The sequence below is a fragment of the Telopea speciosissima genome, chromosome 7 (genome assembly GCF_018873765.1).
Source record: "Telopea speciosissima isolate NSW1024214 ecotype Mountain lineage chromosome 7, Tspe_v1, whole genome shotgun sequence".
In the NCBI taxonomy this organism is placed as follows: Eukaryota; Viridiplantae; Streptophyta; class Magnoliopsida; order Proteales; family Proteaceae; genus Telopea; species Telopea speciosissima.
Genome location: NC_057922.1, coordinates 66,566,173 through 66,590,326, shown reverse-complemented (window position 1 = coordinate 66,590,326; position 24,154 = coordinate 66,566,173). Strand labels below are relative to the sequence as shown.

Sequence of the window (24,154 nt, the reverse complement as noted above, 5' to 3'; positions counted from 1 at the left end):
TGATCACCTACATGTAAGGATGTAAACGGATCGAATTCGGTCGGATAATGACATTATCATATTCGTATCCGATTATATTCGGACGGATTCGGATAAATATTCTATCGATTTTCGGACGGATTCGAATAATTTCCGGATAGTGATTTTTTGAATATGGATTCTCCTAAATGGATATGAACGCAGATCGAATACGAATTTTCCACTATCCATTGACTTTTTCTTTTTTTTTTTTTCTTTTTTTTTTGAGATTTAAGGTTGAGATTTGAGAGTTCAGCAACTACCCTTTCTTCTACTCTTCTTAGTCTTTGATTTTCTTTTTTTTTTTTTACTTTTGATTTATCTTTTATTTATTTTAATAGATATGTGATTCCATGTATCACATTGCATAAAACAATATATATATACCAATAGAAAATCTAGAAAAAAAAATCACATTATCTTACCTTATAAAATTCTAAAAATAAGACAACAAAATCCAATAAGATAACTATAGACGGACACAAATATGTATTTCAAACATTTTATTATCATTTGATTGCTAAACGAATCGGATAATAATCAATTGGATAGGGCCATTATCATATTTGTATCCGATTAGTTTTCAAACAGATTCGGATTCTCTAAACGGATACGAATGTGGATTGAATACAGATTTTCAAATATCCGTTCACATCCTTACCTGCATGTACACATAGAGTTCAAGGAGCGATACTCATGGAAGCACTTGCAATATGCACATAGGTGCAGGTTATCCGACCTTGACCCAATAATCTATATAAATCATAAATTTGAAAAGTGCATTGATCTTGCATGGTATAATTATGGTTGGTAACATTGAGCATGTAACTATTCTGGTAACAGAAAAATTTTGCTGTTACACTCGACTTGTAGGAACTTTCCTGCTACCTGAGATTGCAGCCAAAGAAATAAAATCTAAAAGTGTATTTTGAAAAATACTAAAATCTAGGAGGGTGTTTGTGAAACCTAAGGGGATCTGAATTATTCTATTTCTTTGGTTGCAAGCCCAGATAGCAGGAAAGTTCTTGCAACCCGGGTAGCAGCAAATTTTTTTCCTTAGAATCTCCCTAGTTGCCCTTCTTGTGGTTTTTAAACATAATTGTTAATGAAAAAAGTTGATGTATTGTATAATAATATTAGGAAAACAGTTTCATTGCGAGGCAGGGTTAAGGCTGTGTAAATTATACCCCTCCCCAGACCTGAGTGAGCATTGGAGACATACTTTGATTGTATAAAAATATTACATTTATAATCATACAATTGTCTTTACCAAAAAAAAAATAATCATACAATTGTATATGATACAAAAAATGTTGGCTTTTATTCTATAATGAGAATATCTAAAGTGCATTAGCACACTAAATATAGATAATGGGAGTCTTTTTCCTATATTCTTTGGTTGGAAAATCCTTTAACAATAACCTCCAGCTCAATTATCTTTTTTAATTCTTTGGTTAAACAACTTATCTAATTGGGTTCTCCATGTTCTTTGAACTAAACGATACCATTCCCCTTTCCATCATCTTTTTGAATAATTTTTTCTTCAACTTGAGCTTAATTATATGGATTATAAAAATATAGTCCTCGTAAAGCTCCATCCATGTATCTCACTACAACAAAAAGGACTTTTGCGACGGAAATTTTTTTGTAAGAACAACTCTGTTACTCTCCTTCTCCCATGAAATCATTATTCTCTCGTACTTCATTGATGTACTTTTCTATGCCGCTTGTTAAGAAAACCTTCCCATGCATGTTGTCAACAAGCAAATTAAGAAAGGGTTACCACTTGCCCACTTGGCTTTTGTGGCAATGATTTGTGATAGGTACAACGAAGGGAGAGTTATCCACAATCTAGTATTTTATTTATGAGAAAATGATATTTTAACACATATGGTCCATATTAATTTATAACAAATCTACACATACATTGTCTATATAATATATATAGGTTCTCTTTGTACATGAGTCATGAGGCATTCAATTCCCTTATATGATCCATTGACTTGGTGTAGAAGATGTCAACACATGCCGATGACATATAATTCTCCCCTTTATTTATTTTTATGCTACGATATATTCTTTGATTACCATTTAGAGTGTGTCCACCACGAGTCCACTTCCTCTTCCTCATTCATCACACATACCACTCATGCTTGGGGGTTCTGCTAAAAATGTGTCCATCAAACCCGAATCATATTAAAATTTTAAATTAATTATTTATTAAATGTGCTACAAAATGAGCTTTGGTCGTACTTATGTTTTAACCTAAAATTGTTCACCATTATTAAGGATGGTACTCGATACTTCATTCATATGATCATCAAACTGTGCATTCCTTGGAATGGTGATTGCAAGACACAAGAGTGAGTGTACATATTGTTGTACATTGATCTAGATGATACGAGAATTTTTCATGTGATATTACCAATTGATTTGGAACGAACTTCTCGTCAATAGTATACGTTTAGTCCCTTGACCCGAGGTGTCCTTATTGATGTGGTCACGCATTGTGAATTTGACGCACCAACAGTTGATGTTACCCTAATTATATATCGGTCTACTGGTTTTACAATGTTTGATCATAGTCAAAAGAGATACCTAATTAAAATGAAACCCAATGTCATATAGGAGCTAGAATATCGAAGAGAGAGAATGTCTGGAGTAGATTGGACAAAAAATGGATCGATTGCCATTTTTGTAAATTGCTTAGAAAGTTTTTTAAAATTAATATTATTTATTAATAGTTATTTTATCAAATATTTTTGAAAATGTTTTATTGATCCAAGCATAATTACAGAATCTCCGGATAAGAATTTTCAATAGATTGGAGTCTGACAATGGTTAAATACATTTTGAATCGGGGACTGTATTTAATCGGGGACAAATGTTAAATACATGACCTATACTCTATTATACAATATTGTACTATGGAGGGACTAGTTTGTAATTAATAGTTACTTTGAGAGCTATTTGTTACGATTATCTAATGGGATTAAACCTGTCTACATTATGACCCTCCCCGAACCTCACAGTAACGGGAGCATTATGTATTGGATACGACCTTTTACTATATAATAATATTACATTCATAATCATACAATCATATATGATACAAAGAAAAGGTTACCACTTGCCCACTTGGCTTTTGTCGCAGTGATTTGTGATAGGTGCAACGAAGGGAGAGTTATCCACCATCCAGCATTTTATTTATGAGAAAATGATATTGTAACACATATGGTCCATTAATTTATAATAAATCTGCACCTTGTCCATTTAATATATATTCTTTTGACACTCTCTTTCCTCCAGGATACTTTCTCCACATGTTTTTTGACATTCTCTTTTCTTCGTGATACTCTCAGTGACTATCTCTCGTTTTCCTTGTACATGAATCGTGAGGTATTTTTTTATATGCATCTTTTGACTTGGCGTAAAAGATGTCAATACATACAGATGCTATGTAAAAAATAAAAGAATCAATCTGAAATTGCCATAAACACTTAAAATTGATTGATTTTTTGAATCAAAAATTGGATCCAGCTAGTCGATTGCAGCGACAAGAAGACCAACCTTTAGCCGAAATCAACCTATACCCTAAGTATCAATTGATTTTTTGAAATTAAGAATTTGAATAAAACCAAGAATCGATTCCAATGGATTATGATCCGTTCAAGCCGACTTAGGCAATCTATTTTTTTTTTTTTAGGTAACAATCTAATTTTGATTCTTAGAACCATAGTAAAGAATCAACATTGCCAGACCCTTCATTTCAATATTTTCCAACTCATTCACTTGGCAAAAAAAATTAGGGTAAAGTTGTAAAAATCTATAAAAATACACAAGTTGTTTATAGACAATATTAACATAAGGAGCAAATAAATCTTTCCCATCAATAAAATATGGTTGGGTAAAAAATCAACATTGAGAGACAACTCATTTGAAAATGAGTTGCCAACTTGTTCACTTGGCAAATTAAATATAGTAAAGATGGGAAAAACCATAATAATACACAAGATGTACGTATAGGAGGATTAACCTAGGAAGCAAATGAATTCCCCCCCCCCCACCCACCTCTTCAATAAAATAAACATTGACCTGCCTCTAAGTCCAAATGAGTCTTCAACTTGTTCACTTGTCAAATTAAATTTGATAAAGATGGAAAATGTTTTTTTTTTTTATGAAAAAATGGGAAAGGTTTTGCAGATTAAGGGCAGAGGAAGACGAATGCGAGAGAGGATCAAAGAGAAGAAATCATAGAAGAAGGATAGAGAGAACGAGAGCGAGCGAGAGAACCATTGCAATGGATGATGACTGACAATAATCTTTGAACTTTCTCTTTCAAGTTCCAATTGGAATTGGTGTGTTCATCAAACCTAATATTTACAATGAACGCGTTTGGTTGTTCTTAAATTTATATATTGAAATATTTATAACTAGGGATAAAATTGAACATTCTATTTATATGATTGTCACATTGTATATATGCTTCCAGAAACAGATATCTTCTCAGTTCAAATATAAATATAAGTATATACATGAATGGTTATGAATCGTTCACGTAGAGTCATGTACGTGAACATTCACCCCTTAATCTTCCAACAAATTTGTCAGTCCGCAGCAAACAAAATGTGAGACAAAAATTAAAAAAAAATAAAATAAAACACGTCAACGATTTGGTTTTTTGGAAAGTATTCAAAGGTTCTCTCTCTCCCCCTCCCCGTCCGTCCTGGTTTCTGAATCTCTGCGCGGTGTCCAGTCTCCGACTGTGAGAGAGAGAGAGAGAGAGTCATGTTTGGGTCCCATAGCCTTTGTCCATTGCCAATCTCTCTCTCTATCTCTCTCTCTCTCCTCATTAACGGTGGCAGATTTCATGCATGCACCAAAGCAGCTAAGCCTCCTGTTACAGCGTACTAGCGTAGGGCACACATCATATTTTCTTACTTATCTGCTATGAGTCAGCCATATACTGGTACTTGGGTGGGATCATCATCATCATCAAATCAAGACGCGAGATTGATCCTACTTTCCCGTTATGACCTCATCATGTTCAATGTTTTACCTTTTTGCCATCCAAGAGATCCAATGCAGAATGTAGAGCACAATTTTTATTATTTGGGAAATAGTTTTCTATACGGGAGTCTGGGCTACACCAGAAGTTCTCTCTTGAGTAAGTGTACGGTCCACACCCCCATGAAAGACAGAAATCTCATCCACAAAGATGTCAACGTGTGTGCTCTCATTGGCTTTTGTACCATGCTCCCCACATAAAACGTGGACCATTATTAATTATTTTTGGAAAAAAAAAGTTCTTTGAGTTGTTGGGATAGGGTACTTAGCATTTTCGTGTATATCACTTTTCTTCTCATATAATAGGTAGAATACCGTTTTGTCACACTTTATTGGTGAGATGCTCTATGCCTCTTGCTCAAAGAACCTTCTCCTTTTTGTTTTTCTTATTTTGAAGTAAAAAGAACGTTGCATGGTCGCATGGCTCTTAAGCCTAGACATAAGAGCATGCATAATTAACACCCAGCCACTCTTAAAAAAAAAAATCGCATCCATGTTGATGCCCCCTGCGTATGCTCTCATTGGTCTCCACACTCGTTAGAGGCCAAATGACCAACTAGCAATCTCTTGCCTTTTTTTTTAAAAAAAAAATTTATTGGGTAGATATCATACATTGTGTAGGAGGGGTATTTAACTAAGGTGATGAGGATAGTTGCCAAGCTGCATGCACATGGTTTGAGGTCCTCCGGTATGTATTAAATCAAGTTTTATGAATCGTGACACAACCATGGTTGAAGGGCGGGCTTTGGTGCAACAGTAAGGTTGCTCTATTGCGATCAAGTGGTCACAGGTTTGAGTCTAGAAACAGTCTCTCTGTGAAAGCAAAAGTAAGGTTGCGTACATTATGACCTTCTCTAGATCACGAGAGCCTTGTGCACTCAGTATGTCCACACAGTCATGGTTTATTATTATTTTTTTTGGGGATAATAGGGGGCGATAATTTCATACCTATCAAGCTGTCAGTATCCAAAGCGAACGATGCCGGTACAGATACCGTCAACTAAAACAAAAACATCTGGTGTACATTAGGGGTGTCAATTGGTCCGGTTCTGGGCTATCAGTCCAGTTCTCTAGCGGTTCCAGCTATAAGGTGTTAATATCAGATCCGGACCAATAAGGTCACCGGTTCCAAATCTGAGATCTAGGATCATTAACTAATGAGTGGTCCGATTTCGGTTCCGATTCCTAATCGGGTCCAAAAATGCCCTTATTGAGTAGCTAAATGTAAAGCATTTTTTCCATTGGAACTAGAAATCTCAAACAAGCTAGAATATTTCGAAAGCAATTCATTAACTATTGGTGTGTGTTCTCTATGTGCAACAGAAATGAGAAGGGTAGAATATTAGAATTTGAGGGGCCAAGTGTCTTGCTTAGTCTTAGGTCATGTTCTAATAGCAACTGGACAACAATTGTATAATAAAAATCACTTTAACTGTATGTTAAAATAGCAAAAATCATCTTTAACATTTTAATACAGAAAAAATGGTGCAAGACAAGTTCAAATGTATGCATTTCCTTCAGTTCCTTAACGATTATAAAGATCAAACCAAATCCGGATCAATAAGCTATTGAATGGATCGATGGACGATTTTGATCCGATTACCGATTCCGATCCAAAAGTGACAACCCTAGTGTACAGGGGGCCCTAGCGTCAAATGTAGTCGGCCCCCAACAAGTCCAACCTAAAACCATAGAGCACTCCATTATTCTAGGACACAGGAGGTAACGTATTCGATGTACCTATGACAAGGGTAGTACCGTAATTAGATCTCCCACCTTAAAGATTTACCGAAAATGAAATCTTGGGTAGGTCCATCAGAATCAGATTTTATCTCTTCATAATTACAACCATTTAAACTATACCGCGTTGCCTCCTCTCTCCTCCTGCAAATAAAAGAAATCAGAGATTTCCATTTCCATTTCCATTTCCCTCCCTGACGGACGGACACGTATATTTATTTGTTGTCGCTAGTCGCTACTCGCTACTCGCTACTCGCTACCGCCTCGCTCGTTCTGTCTCTCTCTCTGTTTCTCTGCGATTCCTTCAATATAAAAAACACCCCCACCTTTTCGTTACTTTCCTCTTTCTCTACAAGAAGTGTGCTCTGGAGCTCACAAAGCTTATTATACTTTGATTCTTCCTGCGTTACAGTTTCAGGTGTGAAAACAAAAGCCAAAGGAAAAAGCGAACTACCGTTTCGTTTCTCGTTTTGTTCTCTCTGGAGTCTGCGTTTGTATACATTTCTATATCTTTCTCTCTTAGCCATATTTAATCGATCTCTTACGGTCGAGTTAACTTGGATTTGATCCGACGATCTTCTGAACCAAGATGTGTGGTGGAGCTATAATCTCCGATTTCATTCCGACGAGTCGTTCCAAGCGACTCACCGCTGCTGATTTAGTGTGGGACATTAAGAACAACTCTGGCAGTTACTTTTCCAAGCCCTTGCGATCGGAAATCACCAACGTCGACGACGATTTCGAGGCTGACTTTCAGGAGTTCAAAGACCAGTCCGATGAGGAGGTACAAAATGTCAAAACATTTTCCTTCGCTCCCACATCTCGGCCTTCACGAGGTATTCCTGATCTTCATCTCTTATCAATTTACGGTTTTCATCTTGGCTGGTTTCCTACTTCCGCTTCAGGTTTGGTATTATTTATTTTTCCCCAATAATATTAGGATATTTTACTGTTTCTAAAATGGGATTTTTTTTTTTTCTGTTTTATGCTGGAAGTAGGTATATTTCTCCCAGATTTTTTTTATTATTTGGAATTTTCACTCTTTAACGATTTCTCTACTCTCTCGGATTTGGGATGTTTGAGTTTTCCCTTTGATCATTTCTGTCATTTCAAGTGTAACTTTGCACTTGCAGATTTTTGCTTCCTCCCTGAAAATTTGACCTCCCAACAATCCTGTAATTATATTCTTACAAATGGCTTTTGGCGCTCATATTTTTCTTGAATTTGTTTTCTTTGAAGCTCTTGATTATTCTACTTTTCCCGTTTAAAAAAAAAAGTTCCTTTTGGTGGTTTATTTCCTTTTAGCGGCCTTCCCCTGAAATGAAATGGCCTTTTTTCCTGTATATACTTCTTTCTTGATCGACTTCGAATATTTTGGGAGCGAACTCGTTTGTATTAGAAATTTTTTTACCACTGGATTTCATTTACCTTCTTAAGGCATTTTCATATATCGAGCTAGAAAATTAGAAATTGGTTAAACTTGCGGTTTGATTCAGTCTCTATTTTGTTCCCAGCAAATTCACGTTTTATTTTCTGCCTTTATTCGTTATTTTGTTTGTTTCTTTCTGCAACCTGAGATTAGGCCATCTATTTAGACAGTAGGAAAATAAATAAGAGGAAGGATATATGAGAAGATCTTGTACTTTCCCAATTAATTGCTGTGGAAAATTACGTTTTAGAAATCAAGGAAAATTAATTTTAGGAATCATAAATATATAGTCTTCTCTGTTAAATTATTATCCATTAGAGACATTCTCAGGGCTACTACTGTGGTGCTTTTCTTTGTTGAACCACAGGAGGTTCGACTGCTGTGAAACCCAGGGGATTCAATGGGCTTGCTGAAAAATCTGCCAAGAGAAAAAGGAAGAACCAGTACAGAGGAATCCGGCAGCGGCCTTGGGGGAAATGGGCTGCCGAGATCAGAGACCCTAGAAAGGGGGTTCGGGTCTGGCTAGGAACCTTCAATACTGCTGAAGAAGCTGCTAGAGCTTATGATGCTGAAGCTCGAAGGATCCGAGGCAATAAAGCTAAGGTGAATTTCCCAGAAGAAACATCCTCCCCTGCTCAGAAACGCACTGCCAAGTCAAACCCTCTGAAGCCAGTTCCAAAAGCTAGCATGACATCTGAAAAGCAGAATCTCGACCAAAATTTCAGTTTCATGAGCAACCCAGCTTCTGATTTCTATGACAATTTGGCCTACATGGAAGAGAAAGTCTCAGTGAATGGATCAAATGGATCTGGATGCATGGGTTCATTCCCTGCCACCATTATTGGAGAGCCAAATGGATTCAAATCCTTTTCACCTTCTGATGGTGACACAGTTTGTTTCAACTCCGATCAGGGGAGCAATTCCTATGACTGTTCTGATTTTGGGTGGGGAGACCGAGAATCCAAGACTCCAGAGATATCATCAGTTCTCTCAAATGCAATTGGGAGTGGTGAGGTGTCTGAACTTTTGGAGGATTCTCGTTTAAATAAAAAAATGAGGACCATACCCGAGGATGATGTGATCCAGATTGAGGAAAATACTGCAAAGAAACTTCCTGAAGAAGTGTCCACATTTGAATCCCAGACGAAGTTCTTTCAAATACCATATCTTGACGGCAGCTGGGAGACGGAGACGGAGACGGAGACATCAATGGAAAGCCTCCTCAATAGTTCGATGGACCTATGGAGCTTTGATGACTTCTCTCCGATGGTGGGAGGTGTCTTTTGAAAGGTCTTGGTCTTCATGCTGGTTTATGTAATTAAGACAACATGTTAGTAATAATATTCACAATTTGTAGCTCCTTTTTTATCAGTTATCTGTTCTATATAAATTTAATTTTCTTTGTGAATTTGTTTTTTTGTACTACTTTTTATTAAAAAAGATATCATCCTTAGTAGTATTACTTTGTTTCAGGAATAGCTGCTGATGGTAGAGATGGAGAACAAAAAGGTGCATATGGTTCCAAGTGTGGAGAGTTCTCAGGCAGCTTTTGGGTTATATGGGGAAATATATTTAGGTATCATCTTTAGATTATTGTTTTCAAATTTGTAACTTGACCTGCTTCTGGGTATTTGCGTTTGGGTTTAAACTGCATGCCTTTGCCTTTGCCTTTGCCTTTGCCTTTGCCTTTGACTTTGTTGTTAACTGTTGATGACTGGTGTTATGTGATGAAAAATACTGATCTGTATCAGTTTGAACTCCCATCCATATTTGAGTTTTTCCTGCATTCCCCTTGTTTTTAATTTTTTTTGGTATTCCTTTATCTTGCTTGCTTGGGTTTATCCGCCTCGTTATCTTTTAGGCATTTTTTGCCTGGGGATGATTTTAATTTTCTGCTCATTGTATCTATCTGTATATCAGGAAAAAGAAGTAATGGGGCAATTACTATCACTACCCTATATTTACTAAAGTTACTTTATCTTAAATTTCTTTTCTGAAACTACCTTGCTTTTAAACTTTTACATCTCCTTCTAGCCTCATGTTTTTAAATACTTAGATTTTATTTCCTTTTCACCTAGTAATCTGCTAATCTATTTAACTTACAATTTTTTTTTTATTTTTTTACTATTTTTATCATTAAATAGTAAAAAAATGAAAGCAACCACCCGCTTCGTCTCTCTCTCATTTTTTATTCCATTTTAATTTTTTTTTTCAATCTTTCTATTTAATTTTTTATTCAATATTTCATCCTCATCGTTCTTCTTCAAACAGATCATAGTTCTAAGTATCGGTTGATATATATTGGTTTTGCTAGTCATCGATATTGTGTTGATATCGTAGCAATAGCATGATACGGATAAGGGGTAAAATGGTTAGAAAATTCATTTTTTAAGGAGATTTAGTGGTAATTTTGTCTAATACAACCAATTTAGGCTGATATCGTATTGGTTTTATAGGTTATCGATACCCGTTTCGATACCGTGCATTAAAACCATGGAACACATCCGACTCTTTGCAAAGCATTCCACTTCTCTCTCTTCCTCTTTTAATTTAATTTATTTTTTTGTTTTTTTTATTTTTATTAACCTACAGCGCGATTTTTGAGTCGTGACTTTTCTTCTCCCTCTTCATATTCGTAGACGTAGAAGGTAAACCTATAATGGAGACGAAGGAGAAGAATTGGATCATGATAAGGATCAAATCAATCTGTTTGAAGAAGAACGATGAGGATGAAATGTTGAGTAAAAAATTAATTAAATAAAAAAATTATAGAAAAAATAAAAAAAAAAACTGAATGGAGTAAAAAATGGGAGAGAAGAAGTGGGTGGGTGTTTTTATAATAGTAAAAAAAATAGAAGAATGGTGAGTTAAATAGTTTAGCAGATGAAAAAGAAGAATGGATAATCTAGGTATGTAAAAATTTAACGGCAGATAGTTTCAGGAAAAAAAGTTTATTAATACATATAGGCTTAAGTGTAGGGTAGTGATAGTAATTGCCCCCGACCATTAATTATTGTTTTTACTTTCGAAATAGTATGATATGGGGTCGGTCCACCGCAGGGCGCAGGCAATCGCTACGTCTTTGTCTTGGTTTTTCTTACCTAACAAAACAATCTTTATAGTCGGGGAAAGAAATAGGAGAAGAATCAAAATCCAGAAAATACGCATTCCAAAGCCGAAAGTCCAAAAGCCTTGGAAGTTGGGACGTGAGTCATCAGACACGTGATCGCAAATTATTGATTGGGGGAGGAGGTGGGGGTTTCAGGTCCGCCAGGCGAAGTTTACTTATGTGGGATTGAATTCTCTTTTTATGTAAAATTTGGGTCCGGTTGGCCACGGCCCTTTGATCTGGTAAAAGTATTTGTCACGGACTCACGGGGGTGTGTCTTTGTTTTTTCTTTGGTTTCCTTCCTTTGGTTTGGGTGGTTACGCCAAAAAGGTCTACTGTCCTTGTCTCAATTTTGTTTTTCTTTCCCTTAGGGTAACTAAGAATCCTTGTCCACCTACAGTGCACTGATGTGGTCAATCTACCCACCTTAAAACCTTACATGCAAAGGAGGTTTCAGAGATCTTTCTACTTAGCAAGGATTTAAAAAAATTGGAATCGGAGCTCAAATCCGTCTCTCGATTCCAATCTGGAAACCCATAGATACAGTGATCAAAATATTGGAACTTTCGTTAAACACTCAAAAAACGTATATTTTTTTTTAGAAAATTTTCGCTCATTCTATAGAAGGGATTTCCACTTGAATATATGGTTATTAATCCTCTTCCTAATTGAATGCATATTTGGAAAATTGGTTTCGAGTCAAAATTTTGAAAAACCTGATCAAGAGTTATGTAAACTAGGTCAAGATAAAAAATGGCGAGACTGGATCATATATTATTCGGGTCAAATAAGATACGGTATTTTTACTTGATTTATGACAAACTCGACGCGTATACTCATTTTTTTAAAAATCATAAAGCTAATTCACTTAGAAACTGAATTGAGTAAAATAGTAAATCCATATTCTAAAATAATAAGAAACACTCAGCCCCTCAACTCCCTTCTCTTGTTCAATGGTATCAACTCAAAATGCAATGATCTGTGATTCCTCGTTTTTTTTTTTTCTTGGTTTTTACACATTTTTATTTTATTTTTTATTAATTTATACATATTTATTGCATTAAAATTTTTAAAAACATAACTCGATTTTTATTGGATTGAAAAAATTGAGTCAGCAGGTTTTTCTAAAAAGCGAGTCAAATCAAAAAACCTGATTTTCCAACATTTGAATGTGTGACATATCAAATATCCCATAATTCATTACAATAATTATCGTTGCCCCCATTAATGCCAACGGTGAGGGGTGATTTGAGGAAAACTTGATCATATATTTGTCTTTCATAATTTTATCTTATCTTTCCTCGATTAATATTATCAGTAAAGGGAATTTTTCCAGCGGGACTTGAGAAAAACTCAATCATATATTTGTCTTTCATAATTTTATGGGAAAAGGAACGCTAATCGGTGTTGTTTGTGGGTATGTACTTGCACCCAGACATAGCCCAGTGCAAAAAGACTGCCACAACCCTGGACTTTTCCACCTTTCTAGGGGGTATGTTGTTGTCTTTTCGCGTTGGGCTATGTCTGGGCGCAGGTACACGCCCACACGCAGCACTGGTTAGCGGTCTTTCTCCCTAATTTTATATAGGGATTAAATGAGAGTAGAAAAAAACATAATAGTGGAAGAAAAAGGTCAATCTTTGTATACCGACAATCCATCGTGGCAGTAAAAATATTTGAAGTGACTACTAATTGTGGGTGCCACACCCGTGCTACATAGTTCCCTCTTCCTCTCTCGAAATTGTTATGGTTGTTTTGTCACACTCAATTATCACGAATTTTTATGCTCTCGAGTGTGGTGCACTGTAAAGTGCATCGGACTTGTGCACCTTTAAAAATCCAATGTACAAGTGAGGTGTATCATCTGATGCCAGCACTTGAGAGGATGAAAATTCCAGCTATCACACAATGAACACCCATTCAGTTCAGGCATTGTTATACGTGCGAGGGAAAGGAGGTTACAAATTAAATACCTATAACCACTACCCACAACTAAGGGTGTCAATTTCGGACCAGAATCGAAAATCGCACCCCAACCCACTAGGAGCCGGAATCGACTCACTCAATAGCTTATTGGTATGGTTTTGGATCTACCAATTAGGAACAGTAGGAACCAGTAAAACCGGAACAAATTCACATCCTAATTTTATATAATATATAAATCTTAAGACTCAAGTTCATGAGAGCTAAGGTCAAATCCTTTATTTTTTTACTCTTTCAATTTTGATTGGTACCACTTGTCTCATATATTATTTTACCAAAGATTTGGCTGTAAATTTAAAAGTCCATTTGGGAATGCTAACTTAAGAACATACTTTAAAATAATCATAATTTATGAGGGTTGTGGTGTTCCTACTTACTAACTAATACAAAAGAAAAGGTAATATAAAGTACTACTGCGATTTAAGAAAAAAAATGAAGCATATCTCTGTAATTGAAATTAGTGTCTTATTATAATATTATTAAATATATATAGCACGTGTTCGGGAATTTTTTTAAAAAAATTTGGACTGCTTGGAATCATTCAGGAACTAGAACTGATCCACCCATTATTTAATGGTCCTGGATCTCAAGTTTGGAATTGATAAGCTTATTGGTTTAGTTCTGGTCCTGACTTCTTAGGTCTGGAACCATTAAGGAACCGAACCAATTGACACCCCTACACAACTTTCCATGAAAAACCTTAAAACATGTGCCTCAAACGTTGATGGAACATTTACCAACTTACCATTTTTTTTTCTTTTTTTTTTGGAGAAAACGAAATTATTTATTAAAACGTGTCTAACGCAAGGTATCTGAAGACTAGACAACCAAAGGAGTGAAATGTGGCCAGTTTATCTCACACGCACAAGACATTGCCTTTTGGGCCAGGGAGTCAATTACGCTGTTAATCTCCTTGGAGATGTAGGTAAATAAGCAATCCCTGAATCAACTACTCAAGAGTTTGATATCTTGTACCAAGACTGATCAAATCAATTGAATGGTGAGGCTGATTAGAATTGACAATGGTGATCAATTCTTTGCAATCTGATTCAGCAACCAAGCAATCGATGCCTTATTCAACACTTTGGAGGCCAGCTCTTAAAGCAATCGCCTCTCCTTGAAGCACAGAGGAGAAGGCAACAGGATTGGAGATAGCTTTGACTGGATTCCATGACTGTTACGAATAATAAAGCCCATTCCTCCCTTCCCATCTTTTAAGGAAGCATCAGAGTTCAATTTAAAGGCAGGGGAATTGGGATGAGATCAATACTGAAGAGTAAGGGGCGAAGGTTCTATGGATCTAGAAGCTCGACCGCAACTCTCATTGGCAGCTTTGAATTCTCGAAAGAGAGCTTCTGCTTCCTTGATTATCTCTAGTGGGGTGCTATGCTTGCCATTGAAAATAGCTGAGTTCCTACTTTTCAATAGAGTCCAACAAAATGAAAGCCGCAAGACCAGAAGCTTCCTACTCCGCTTCTTCCCTTGTGGGCATAAGGTAACCCATTTATGGATGAATTGAAATAGTTGGGGATTCAAAGGGGGAGTAAAGGATAAGCTGTAGCCAAACCAAACCGCACGAGCTAAAGAGCAATCCAATAAGATATGGTTCACAGATTCAGGGGAGGTACCACACTTGGCGTAAGCAGGGTCGATGAGAGTTTTCCGCTTCATTAAGGCCTCCCCAGAGGCTATGTGAATACCAGATCGAACTGAGAGGGGGGTGAATTAGTTTCCTTGATTCTGACGAATTCTGCAAACCACACAGTCACTTACAGTCTCACCTCGCACCACTAGAATATGGTCAGGTTTATCAAGATTGTAAACCCACGTTTACCAAGACTGTAAACCCACTCTGCAAAACAGGGATTAGTCTCCAACAAATAACAGTAGACAAAGAGACACGATATACGTGGTTCACCTCACAGTATGTGAAGGCTACCTCCTCGGAGTAATACCCCTTGAGGTTTCGTATATGCCCAATACTCAACTCCAATACAATTAGCCGCCCTTACGATCAGGATACCCCTTACCCTGCTTCAACCACTCACCTCAGTGAGGGCAAAGACCTCAATCCCCAATACAAAATGGGCTCAGCTTTACAATCAATCAACCCAATTAACAGATTTCAATCACAAATCCAACTCACAATAGATTACACTCTAGGTTCTACCCAATACATTCAAGAATAGAGAAATAAACCTAGATTACAGGAGCAACGGTTTGTGAACACGTTTACCTTCTCAAAGGCAAACTCCCAACTCCAAACGAATACACTGAAATCTTCAATAGAGAGTATCAAGCACTCGAATCCATCACCAACAACCAAACCGATGTTCTCTATCGATTTCCTTTGCGCCTATGCTTTCGAATCATGCCGGAATGATAAAAGTTGACTTCTCCTCATTTTTCATTATTCTCTGGGACTCCAAATGCATTTTTAGTCGTCCCAAGAGAATATATATATATTATCCCAATAGATTCCCTTTGGACCAACAAGAAAGAAGCAAAACACATGCCCAAAAAAAATATACATCCTAATACTGTCTCCACAACCATATGCTGATGACCTCTACTACCAAATCCTTGTTGCCAACCATAACAACACTGCATTGTTGCCACTACAAGCGCCACGAACACTAACATAATTCTTTAGCACATGACCTCCAGAGGAACGTACAAATCTTGGGGGATGTAATGCAGGACCAGATGTTCTTTCAAGCGATCTCAGGAATGTGACGTTGAGACGAATGAGAAGAGGAAGAGGCTGCTGCTTGATTCTGTTGATCTCTCTGGTTACAGAAGAAATGATACGCTGATTGATCTGAGAAAATACAATTCTTGGAGCCTCCCCAAACCTGAATATCTTCATGAGAGAACAAACATAACTTGAGCTTACCAATCTCAACTAGAGGAGATTTGGAGAAATCTGTCATGGCCAATTCTAGAGAAATTATTGAGAAATGCAATGTTGATTGGCATTCCACTCGATGTTTAAAAACCCAGATAAGAATCGATAGCAATAGCTTCAAAAAAAATTCAAACCCTAGTTTCCTAACAGAATCAACCAGATTTGGATCGTCTGGAATCGGGATCGGCCTCAGCCAATTCCGACCAATCTAATTTGATACAATTTTAAAATTCTGATTCCGATTCATTCTGACCTCCAACGTCCCCTATGTTCAGCATCAGTAATTGAAGGAGAACAGTTCTTATCGCTAAAGCCCCCATTTGTTGAGCTGATCCCATTGAGGAGAGCACCACCACATGCAACAATGACTATTGCCTTTGGACCCATTGTTGCTCCATATTTTAATTGGAGCTACAACACAGTTTCATGTGTACATTTGACACACTATTACAACCATTGCTAAAAGAACCTCTGTTACTTCTTTGGTGATCTGGTTAGTTTTTACACTACATCTTAATAACCGAAGAACTCGTTATGTGTAATTGCCAAATTGAGTTCCACAACTATGGATTTGAACAGGTTTTGTTATTTGAGATGCCAAACTATGATTGCTCATCATCCGTTAACACGGTGGCACTCCCCTATTAGCGTGAGATTGGAAGGCAAGAAGCTTGCTTGGGTTATGAGTCACGAGTGGAGGAGATAATAAGCAATTGATTTTGTGGACAAGCACCCGTTCCTTGCTGCTATGCAAATCCAACTATCCTCATGCATAATTTGTAGTTAGCGTCATCCTTGTAGAGAGAATTTCCTAAATATTTATCTTCTCCCCTTGAATTTAAGATCCCCAATCTTCAACATCAACCCCCCCCCCCCCTTCTTTCTCAACCATATTAGCACTGGAAATAGTAAGACATGGAGAAGGGCTTCTCTTTGCTATCATTTCTTATTTTTCCTTCTGTTCTTTTGGGTCTCAAACAACTGAACAAGTTGGTTTGCGCTGAATCCAAACGGATGCATTTTAAAAGTGATGAATCGGTGGAGAGGAATAACCCAAGGGAAGTTCGGAATTTTAAAGTACTCAGTGAGAATAGAAATGATTGGCAAAAAAAGATCCATGTAGCCAAGCCCACTTAAACGCTGAGTTGAGTTGAATTGAGTTGAGAAACGATAAAGGGTGGAGAGGTGGCCTTATTAGAAGACACAAAAGAAATTTCATGGGGAAGTTTTGGAAATTATAGGCTAGTGTAGTGATAGAAATTAGCCCTAAAATTTCACTTAAATGCCCAGAAAGGAACAATCAGATATTCGTGAGGATATTACTTAAATTTTCATCAGGATGAAAAGATTATCATTTAAATTAATGAAATTCAAACTAACTGCATCAAAATCCTCAAAAATAATAAGGAAATACATATGGAACTTTGGTCAATACAATCCAAAATGAACAAACTCCAAAATATTCTACCTAAAAATTTCTCAATTAGCCAGGTCCATGACTCAAGTGCTTACACTCTGAATCCACGACTGTTTCTACGCCCTCTAGCTTTCTCAAACTTCCGGCCCTTGGAGCGAACATATGGCTTTGTGTGACTGTGGGGCACACCAGGTGCTTTGCCAAAGTGCTTCACTGCCTCTCTTGAGTTCTTGGGCCCCCTCAAAAGAACCTATAACCGGAATGAACAGTACTACTACATGAGTGGAAACATATTTACATCGAGAATGAAATTTAAGAAGGCAATATAGAGCCCTAGGGAAAGTTCAAACACTCGTTTCAACAACGTTAAAAACCAAACACTGACAAAACTCAGTCAAGGTTTACAGCTCCAGGGGTTTTAAAAATATATACATATATATATATATATATGAAGTTAATGCATAACAAGTTAATAACAGTTCAACACTGAAGCAATTCTTTAAAAATACATATATACTACTGAGGCAATTCAAAAGGCTCCCAAATAGTTTTGCCACACATGACATAAGCACAAGTATTTTCAAACTGCACACAGATGTAAGGAAATCCTTTGTCACTGATGGTAAGAACTGAGCCTGGCTGACAACTTAGTTCAGTTATAACAATAGATACAATGAAATTTGGTTTCCCACATGGATGGACATTTTTAATAAAACCTGTTCTTAGGTGTCAGGTTGTTTTCCCATGTACAACTCTCAGATTGCCAAGTTTCTCCCCGTTTCCATTTCACACACCTGATTTTGTTTCAGGTAAGTAAATCCATAGCCGAGTCAATAATGGTAAAACATATCAACTGAAAAAGAAGAAAAAGAAAAACTAACAAAAGAAATGATCCTAATTCTGTTTTATTCCAAGAAGCCAACAGAAACAAAAGACATATTCTGTCACAAGAAAGGCTGATGTTAAGGATCAAAAACATCGATCTCGAAGGGGATCCTAAGCTTTATCTACTCCAAAGTGCCTATACCACAACATCAGCATGGCTGCACCATATTGTACTCTTGTGGGGGAACAATAGCCCAATTGAATTCATCAAACTTTCAACGATAAGATGAAAAGTAATTCAAATAGCATCTATTATCTCATGGCTATGTTGCAGAACTAATACTTTCCATGTGTATGAGAAAAATGTGGCCGTATTTAGGCTTCCAATGGATAAACTCAAATTATTTAATATATCAAATGAAGTTTTAAAAAAATGACCAAATTCAAGAGCAAGTTATACAACAGAAAGCATTGACATGCTAGAATTATAATTCTAACTAACCGTGTTCTGTCCCAGAGGTGCCCTCAGAGCAAGTTGATCAAAAGTCAAACATTCACCACCAGCCTGGAGAATCCTAGCTCTAGCTGTCTCTGTGAACCTCAGGGCTGTCACCTTTAAAGCAGGAACTTCATAAACTCGTGTATCATCAGTAACACACCCAGCAACCACTGCAATCTTATCTTCCTGAGTATCAGCAATCAGCACCAATGTTTTTAGAGTCCAGTATTCCAGTATGGAATAGCAATGAGAAAACTATCTCAAAATTTGGGTTTCCAATGAATGCTATCTCAAGAACCATTCCCCCACCCCAAGGTAAAAAAAAAGGAGGGCAGTCCTTCATTCTTTTTTAATAACAGCAGCATTAAATGTTGATATAGAAGATAACTTTGCCATTATCACTGTAGCTTCAAACTAAAGCAACTCTTCATTGAACATCCTTCAAAAAAATGTAAATTTCAATGGCGCTTTAGTTTTTTTTTTTTATAAAGGAGACTTATAAAAGTAATAATTGCAAATAATGCCCATAAATGAGATGATTAAGATCAATAGATCAAACTGGTTTCTTAGCCAGGAGATCATTACCATAGCCCAGTTGATCTACTGGTCTAGCACAATACCTCCTTTGGGTGTGAACAATATTTATAGCTAAAACACCATGATATGAAGATAAAAAATTCAATTGAACTTCAACCTATCTATCTACTCTTTAATGTACTGATATGCCTTCTTGACGTAAAAGAGAGGATGAAAATACTGAACAAGTTTAATGAGCAGAAAATTCATTTTAGTTTCCACTGCAGGAATGAAGGATTATGCAAGCCCATGCACAGATAGTGAATAAATGTTATCTCTGGTTGCCCACAAGTATTACTCCTCTATAAAAATGAAATGGACAATTATATTTGTCAATACTATTAAGAAACTGACAAGTAGCGGAATATACTAATTCAAGAAAATTAACATCTTTACCTTCCCTTTCATGAACTCAATCAACCTTGAGAGAGACAGGGGTGGCTTGTTGACCTTGCTCATGAACAATCTCTTCAGAATGACAGCATTGAATTTGCTATCAGTTCTCCTAACCAAAAACCTGTAGAGCTGGGACCCAAAAAATAAAAAATAAAAAATTTGATCCATCCACACCAACCAGAAAATTGCGGAAAGAGGGTGGGATAAATAGTGATATCCACAGAATTCCACATTCCTCCAAAAGGAGAAACAAGAATATACACAATGTGTAAGGATTCAAGGCTATTTTATGGCCACAATTCATCACGGGTTCAGAATTCCACGACTACTAAAAGTTTCGTCTTCCCCAAGTGAATAAAAGAAACAAAAGCAAAAGTAAAGTTCCAATACTAGGAAACATGTGAAGACAAATCCCATAGTAAACCACTATAAAACCATTCGGAATAATGCAAAAATCACCACGGAAGCAGCAGAAATCGCCCAAGTCGTCATAAAAACCAAGCTTCCTAATTCTTTAGTCATCAAATAAAAATCCCAATTATGCCAAAAGCGAAAGAACCAGAATGACTTGTTTGCAGCCAAAGTACCTAAGAAAACTACATGACCTTAGACACACACAGAAATGAGAGGGGAGCGGGGGGCGGGAAAGCGAGGAAAAAGAAGAATAAATTTCTGTGACACAGCGCCCTAACCTTAACGAGAAGCTTGAGATAGATATCTTCAGATTTTGGTGCCGTTCGCTTAGTTTTCTTGCTCTTGCCTCCCGCAACCAGATCTATACCCTGACAAAAGGAAAACTCCAAATTATCAGATCTTCAAAAGTAAAAAACCTCAAAATATAGGCTCACATTCAAAACCGAAAAGAGAAAAACGGTTTTGAGGATGCTTTGGGGAGGGATGGGAAAAGAAGAAGGCTTTTCATGTTTTGTTCCATCATGGATTAAAGAAAGTGCAGATGAATCAGTTACGCGTACCATTGTCGCCCCGCGAGAGAATTAGGGTTTAAACTGAAGCAGACGAAGAAGAGAAACTCTTTCTTTCCCACAAATTCTCAGATATAAGCAAGTCAAACTGGCAAAAGAGCAATCAGCTGCAAGGATTTGGTTTTAGGGTTTAGGGCTAAGGTATGTCTGTTGGTCCGGTTCTTTTAATGGTTTTAACCTTAAGAGGTCAGGACCACAATCGGACCAATCGGTTCAAACTTCGAAATCACATTCCATGATGATTGACTAATGGGTACCAAGGTCACTGTTTTAGGGTTTACCGGCGAGATCCGATTCGCACAAGAATCAAAACCTCATGTCAGGGTTGAATTGTCCTCCGTGGTTCTTACACCTCTTCCCCGCCTCTCTTTCTCCCCCACTCCCAGTAACACCCCCTTTAACCATCACCTGCACCCATGCCTTGCTTCACCCTTCTCCCGTCTCCGTCCGCCCCCTCTACGATGAGTCACCATATCTCTGTCTCTTGTCCCCTCCCCCTGCCATGGTGCCCGATTTCCCTCCTTGTTTGTTTCGAAGGTTGCAGTCTAGAGGACAATTAATCTGGGTGAATCTGAAAAGGATCAAATGATAAGTAGATCTTTCATTTGCAGCATGTAAACCGAGGCTTTGATCCGATCGATCTTGAACTTCTCCAAATTGGATTCCAGGATCACAATGATCCAAACCAGATAAAGGGCCAACGACGATCGATTCCTATGCTTCAAAAACCAACTTGGCATGGATAAGGCGAGTTACCACCTACATTCATTTGTGCGTAAATTTTCAAAACGACATACCCCTGGTTCGTACCAACACCCACGGTTCATTTGTGTTTGAAATTTCTAAAAAACTCCAGTGTGGTAAGTCGAAGCAGTTGTTTTTTCATAGAGAAATGAAATATTATAGTGATGATGGAATAAGTAGACAGTTGTTTTTTCAGAATGGGATTTGATGATCGAGTTCGTTGATGTTTCTGTTGAAGGTTTTAGTGCAGAGTTAATCGAAGTGGAAGGAGTAGAAAGAGAAAGAGAAAGAGAAAGGGAGGGATTTGCTACAATGGATTTATTTAAAGTGAAATAACAAGACTACCCTTTCACTCTAACTCAACAAAATATAACTTGTAAGGGCAAATTTAAAATAGTGAAGTGAATTGCGTCACTCTTCATAGTGACGAATAAAAGGAATATAAAGCTTTATTGTATGATCTTTGTTAATTATAAAAAAAAATGGGGATTCATACGACCTGGCTGCATGCACCCATGACCGCAATGTTCCCTGGCTGCATGCACTCGGGCAGCAAGGCCCCAACCCCATTATGGCCTTTGGCCGTGTGCACTCGGGGCAGCAAGCAACCAGCCCCTTTTGGCTCTGCCATGCCGCGTGAGGCAGCAGCCATCGCCCATGCGGGCCTCTGCCTACATGCGCATGTGTAGGCTGCATGATGCCCTGCGGCCACGGCCTTTGTGCGACGGCTGGTTCCCTTCTTCCCGTGGGTAATGTACATGCACTAGGGAAAAAAAGGGTTTTATTAGTATGACTAAGAAGCCGTAAATGGGAGGAAGAAGATGGGTGGAAAAAGTATCTCTTCACGCACTCTTGAGAGATTTAATAAAATTAATATGTTTAATTCCAATTTGAATATCAATTTTTATGGGCTGGAATTTTTCATCTACAAGGTGTTTGAGTGATCCATATTTTGGGTGCATAAGATGTACACCATAATGCATATAAGATGTGTATTTTGATTACAATCATGGGGTCCCTATGTCTTCATATATGTTGTGGTTATGGGAATGGATTTAAACTTTTAAACCTGTGTGTATAGTTATTATTCATATTATGAATGGAATGTTAAATGATCGACAAACCTGACCCATGCTTGGAGGGCGTGCGTGGGTTTTTAGGTTGGGTCCTTCTATGGGTCACTATACCAATAAAGTATAATGTTTCACTATTTGTCACTTATTAGTCCATGTCATAGAAGACCCACATACATCTCAATATAATTTTTTTTGGGGGGTAATAAGAGATTTTATTGTAAAGAAGGGCAAGAGGAGCACAAGGCATCATGATTACAAAGCTCAATAAGCCAAGTGGGGGAGAGAGGCCATATGTTACACCCGCACCTGAAATATACCCTAATACCCCAAGGCAATTTAGACCTTACCCAAAGGGTAATGCCACGGTGGCAATGGTCAACACCTATGACCGTGAACTTAAAATATTATTATAAGTGTCCCCTCGAAGTCCTGGAAGCACGGGTCAAAGTTCCACAGTTTCCCTTGAAGTTTGGGCCCTAACAGCAGCACCGGAGTCACGAACAGACTCACTCGAACTGAATCCGCTCGAGGATCCGCCCGTACTGTTACCTACCCTTTTGGTTTACTTTCCTGTGGGACCCACATTCCCGTGTCTCGGACACTATAATCAGACCCTTGGACCAGATGGACCCCACCCTTACCTTCTTTTGCATTTTTTAACCTTGTTTGTGGGCCCACAAAGCCCAAATATGATTTTAATGAGTTTTAGTGTTAAAGGCCTAAACCAAACAAGACTTAAGACCTTAGCACTTGAGATTTTAATGAGAAACCAAACGGACCTTAAGGCCCATGTTTTATTCTAAAACTATCATTAGATGTGTTTCTTGTTAAATGAACTTTTAAGCTACCCTACATAAACAGGCCTTAAGTTACAACTAAGAGACCCTAGCCAAACAAGCCCTAAACTAAAATACATTTTTGGGCCTTAAGTTAAGCCAAACATACCCTAACTAATTGGACTTAATAACCTTAGCCAAACTGGCCCTAAGGCCTATTTCGTTTTATAGCCAATAGATTCTTTTTAGGTTTGAGAAGTTAGGTTGGTTCAAGGACCATGGGTTCAATCTTAGCCCAATAGTTGGACCATGGCTTGTTGTAGGGAAAAGGGAATAAAGGTAAGGGTAGTTTAGGGAGTTTACATTTTGTTGTTTATTTTAGCCTTAAGAGGGTAAATAGAGGAGGAAGCTCTTAAGCTTTTCCTCATTTCTCCAAAGAGCAAAAACGTGGGAAGGAGAGGAGAAAAGGAAAAGAAGAAGAAGAAAAAGGAGAAAGCGGGCTCACCTAGCCTTAGGTTTTACTTCTCCATTAGAGGTGAGTGAAACTTCCATCTCTCCCTCTCCATTTTCTTATTTATTAGCTTAAGGTTTTGGATCTTGAGGTTGGG

General features: G+C 37.5%; 2 protein-coding genes across 2 annotated transcripts; one reads left to right on the top strand and one right to left on the bottom strand.

Moving 5' to 3' along the window:
- Positions 1-7,315: 7,315 nt before the first annotated feature.
- Positions 7,316-9,907, top strand: LOC122669079 (ethylene-responsive transcription factor RAP2-12-like). The gene is made up of 3 exons (XM_043865727.1): positions 7,316-7,661; positions 8,622-9,584; positions 9,728-9,907. Exons 1-2 carry the CDS (start codon positions 7,415-7,417, stop codon positions 9,539-9,541), a joined length of 1,167 nt encoding a protein of 388 aa, XP_043721662.1. The 5' UTR covers positions 7,316-7,414; the 3' UTR covers positions 9,542-9,584; positions 9,728-9,907.
- A 7,669-nt stretch (positions 9,908-17,576) lies between these two features.
- Positions 17,577-20,988, bottom strand: LOC122670044 (60S ribosomal protein L18-2). The gene is made up of 5 exons (XM_043866990.1): positions 20,942-20,988; positions 20,660-20,749; positions 19,968-20,096; positions 18,999-19,181; positions 17,577-17,921 (listed from the first exon to the last, which is right to left on the bottom strand). The coding sequence occupies exons 1-5, from the start codon at positions 20,942-20,944 to the stop codon at positions 17,763-17,765; spliced, it is 564 nt and encodes a 187-aa protein (XP_043722925.1). The 5' UTR covers positions 20,945-20,988; the 3' UTR covers positions 17,577-17,762.
- Between the last annotated feature and the right edge of the window lie 3,166 nt (positions 20,989-24,154).